At 45.3% G+C, this 4,521-nt stretch overlaps 1 protein-coding gene across 1 annotated transcript in view; it reads right to left on the bottom strand.

Annotated features, from left to right (window-relative positions):
• Positions 1-1,589: 1,589 nt before the first annotated feature.
• The window catches only part of USP10 (ubiquitin specific peptidase 10), a gene marked incomplete at its 5' end in the record, with an annotated part of 32,893 nt that continues 29,961 nt past the window's right edge, over positions 1,590-4,521 (bottom strand). The window contains 2 exons of the mRNA XM_010153661.1: positions 1,590-2,046; positions 4,183-4,248. Coding sequence (XP_010151963.1) covers positions 1,859-2,046; positions 4,183-4,248 — 254 coding nt within the window. The remainder of the gene's footprint in view (positions 2,047-4,182; positions 4,249-4,521) is intronic.

The following is a 4,521-nucleotide window of genomic DNA, read 5'->3' as shown; positions in this document are numbered from 1 at the left end:
CTCCCCTCTACCTCCTGGGAAACAGCCAAGCGACCCTCCGTCTGCTGCAGTGACTGACTGCGGTTTGGGGAAACCCGTGCCAAGGGGTGCTGAACCCTACGGCACTTATTCCAGGTCTGCTTCCTTCTCCTGAAAAGCCCAATACCACTTCTCAGCTACACCCACCTGCTGGAGACAGGGCGTGCAAAGGACAGGTCAGCAGCATCAGGAAATGCTGAAGGAAGTTATTGGAACACAGTACATGTAGAATTAATGCAGCTTTCACAAAAATAACCCTTTTCCCCCCTCAAATGTCACCTTAAAGGAGCGACCTGGCCAGAGCATAGAGAGTTTAACCTTTCCTTGACAATCCCCGTTACACCAGCCATTTCAGTGGCAACGATTGCAAACTTCCCCTGCGACGCACCAAGCACATCACGCCGGCATCATCCAGCCAAGGACCAAACCGCACACGGATTCTGGATGCTCGTTAGCAGCGGGGAAGGCGACAGGAAGCTGATCAGGGGAATACTTCAACCAGACTTTCCAGTCAAAACGCCAACGGGCTGGGGAAGGGAGTTTCTTAGTCCAAGGCAAACCAAACCCCTACCTGCAAACGACGGTGCAGGGCTTCCACTAGGACAGAGAAGGGATCAAATTCCCTCTCCTGGCTGAGTGTCCAGCCCCGGGACTGCCTCATCCCGGCTGCGGGCCCTGCCTCGGGCTGACCGGTCTCCTCTCCCCTTCCCCTCCAAGCTCAGCTCCACCTCGATGCCAGCCGGGAACATTTCTGACACTTCAGAAGTCGTAAGAGACCCCCTCACCTGCTCTTCCTCGGAGGAATGCTCCCTAGGACTTGTAACAGTGCCCCACGGCGATTTTTCACGTTTCCAGGGTAGATTTTAACACCTGAGGAAAAATAAAACCCACACACACACACACACACCTTAAACCAACTTTGTGACTTTTATTGATGGGCGACAACTTTATACTTCTAGATATCACTAAACTGTGTACAATTAGGAACTCAACATTATAGGAGAGCAGACAGCGAAATTAAACAAAGCAGACTTAAAGAAATATCAATTATTTTGCCCATTTTTTTTTTCAATTTCGTGTACACAGAAGCATAAATGCGGTTTGAAATTTCTTAATAGCAATAAAGTTACGATCACCCATCTATATAGACTAACATCTTAACTCCAGATAGTTATCTGCAATGTGTACTTAAGCAGTTTCTCGTCGCACAATTGGTAAAACCTGTCTTCCTGTCCGGAACCAGCAACTCGTCACCTTGTACATCTGTACATCTGTCCCAAGCACGCAGGACCACTTCCACCTCCTCCACACCGGCTCATCCTTTACCACTTATCAAAAACTATCGGGGAAGCAGAGAGCGCTTTGCATTATGTCTTTTTTTTTTTTCTTTTTTTTTTTTTTAATTTTTATTTTTTTACTTAAGTAAAGATAAAACATTTTCTCAGAAATCTACAAGTTCTGTTGCTGGTGCAGGGTTTTCTACTACGCAATTAGAAAGGGGGAATCCAATGCAAATCCCCTTTTATTATCTTAGGATTCAGCACTGACTCAGATTAATTTTTTTTTCATATTTTTTGTGATTCACGAGACTGAGTCTTTCAATCAAGTGACTTTATTCCGCAAGTCAAAAGTCGACACCAACTACGCTGAGCACAAACCCAAGGTAGTTTCCTTTATCACTCTATCCCAGCGTTGCAAGGGAAAGGCGGGGGAAAAAAAAAAAGAAGAAAAAAAGAAAAAAGATGCACTCAAAAGAGCATTTACAGGAGAAAAAAAGTTAGTGATAGTTGGCGTTCTACAAAGCAGGGATCTTGCACACACAGCGTAAGAGGGAGGAGGTTCACAGCAGGTCAACGCGGCGGTAGTACAGGAGGTAGGCTGTGCGCTCTGCAGACGGCTTCACCACCTGGTACTGATTTATCACTTTGACTGCCTGGTCATCGATGCGTAACCAGCCGTTCAGACCGATTTGGAAGACGTCCGTAGTGTAATGGCCACCAGTTGCGCTGTTTCCGTGATGATAGACAACTGCAACGAGAAATCCGTGATGCGGGCGCACGCTACGCACAGATATCTAGCTACTGAAAAAGCAAACGGAGGAGAACATCCCACATCCCTTTCTTCACGGCTTACTCAGCGTTTTTCAGAGGGTATGATCTGGATTAAGCAACAATCTTTCTGTTTAGTGCTTGCGTGCTTACATCTGATTCCAGGCAATATTAGTAACGTCTCTGGAGACCAAATCTCATGATTCTAAAAGAAGGTTTAAGTAAATTAAGAATCAAAAGCATCAGATCACTTTTTCTAGCTTCCTGGAGGATTTCCTGGGAAGGCTTAGCCTCACAGAGGCAAGAGGGCAGCACATCCCCCAGAGCTTCCAGCAGGTACTGCCACGCATTTGCCCTGGCTGCTGACAGCAACAGTAGCTCATGGAAACCACCAAACGAAAAAACCCCAACCAAACAACAAAAATACCAGGTAAAAACACCAGTCTGAAAAAAGGGAGTGAGGGAAGACTGCTCAGAGTGCACCACCCCGCAGTGTCAGCAGCACTGGCAACTGCCACCGAAGGGCAGGGATCTTTTGTGCGGGCCCTTCTCCGGATGCGCGCAAGAAGCCGTACCTGACCCCTTCTCGGGCGCGCCAGCCCTGAGCATCTACCCAACAAAAGCCAACCAAGAGCAGGAGGTGTGTCTGACACGGGAGCAGAAGAATGTCATTATGACATTGTTCACGCTCTTTCAGACAAGAGTCACCTCGAGTTTATACAGATTTTCTTCACGCTTCTACAAAGGAAACATTTTAGAGTAACTTCAGCAAAGCAAAAGGACGGGATATCCTATCTATACATTTGGGGGGATTGAGGACATTTCCTTTTACAGCAGCTTAAACTTGAATTACGAATTTTCTAAAATTTATTGTTAGATAATTAGGTGAATTCTGGACAATATCTGAAACTTAATTCTTCAAAAGCTTATTTTAGTAATTTAAAATTAACGTAACAATCACAGAATCATGGAGTGGTTGGGGCTGGGAAGGACCTTAAAGCCCACCCAGTTCCACCCCTGCCATGGGCAGGGACACCTTCCACTAGGCCAGGTTGCTCCAAGCCTCATCCAGCCTGGCCTTGGACACTCCCAGGGATGGGGCATCCACAGCTTCTCTGGGCAACCCGTGCCAGCTCAGTTTCTGTGGATGAGAAGTCCAAGACTGACAGGAAGTACTGTACTTTTCCACAGAAGGAGTTAGGAAAAATTACTGTGGTTAACACATCTTCAAAAGCCAGAAACACGCTGCCTAAACCTGTCCCATGAAAACCACTATCAATAAAAAAAAATATTTCACTGCCAGCAACAGCCCTGAGTTTCCGCAAGAGACAGGTTCGTTCCTTCCTTCTGTAACCTCGGCAGTCACACAGCCGGATCCAAACCACCAGTACTGACACGGATTTGGTGGCACCAAGTTAAGGCCTCCGGTTCTCCAGTGTGTGACGCTCCCCTGATGCCAACACAAATAAGCAGCTGCAAAGCGTGAACTGTGCAGGAGTTTCAAACGTCAGGAAGTTTACTGCCCACAAACTGTTTTGTTCAACATTATAATGCTGCTTCTCAACTCTTACACGAGCTTCCAAACTTCATTGCTTGGATTGTTCAGGTACTTGGATTACATGGCAGACACTTAAAACCAGCATTTCCTCACACAAAACTCATCATCTCCTCCAAGTTCAACTTTTCCACCTACGATCCGCTATTCACCCCCCGCCAGCAACACTCAACTCGAGGATTCAGAGAGGCACAGCCAGCATTCAAATAGCCATTTCAAAAGGCGTTTGAAACGTTATTCTGAGAATATGTGGTGTGTTTTAGGCACAGTTATATTACAGCTGCTTGTCAGCTTCTGCTGGTATTTTTCAGGGTGGATCTGGTGCAGAGATCCGGATTTGCACAAAGCTGGATCAGGGAGATATGTAAATATACCCATATATCTGTATAAGCACCTATGAAAAAACCCCCACTAAATAAAAGAATTTGACACACACAAGCTACTGCCGTGTAATTTACAAGAAAATATTTTACATAATCGAGGAAACTCCAGTGGTTCTAGAATTCTACACGCAGAGTTTGTGTTTGCAATACAGGGACTAGAGGCATATAGAAAAAATACCTGCAAAGAGCCGGTAGGTTCTTTGGCCTTTAAAAATTTTACTTTTCACACCAGGAGATAGTAGCTCTGGAGGAGGGAAAAAAAAAGTCACAAAGGCAACAGTTAGCAAGTTTAGAAAATCAATTTTAAAGGGATCAATTATTTCTCAGAGAAACCAACACTACCATAATGGAGAGAGTTTACTTAAAACATCTTCTGCAGACTTTAAAGAATGGTCATGGCTCTGATACCTGGTAATCAAGGGAATTCATTTTGAGGTTTGCTGAACACTAATGTTTATGGAAGGTTTAAAAATACCACAAAAAAACCCTGAAGGGATAAAGAAAAAGAAGAGGGGAG

Source organism: Eurypyga helias, unplaced genomic scaffold (genome assembly GCF_000690775.1).
Source record: "Eurypyga helias isolate BGI_N326 unplaced genomic scaffold, ASM69077v1 scaffold26766, whole genome shotgun sequence".
Taxonomy (NCBI): Eukaryota; Metazoa; Chordata; class Aves; order Eurypygiformes; family Eurypygidae; genus Eurypyga; species Eurypyga helias.
The sequence above is the reverse complement of the archived record's forward strand: the minus strand, read 5'-3'. Positions and strand labels throughout refer to the sequence as shown.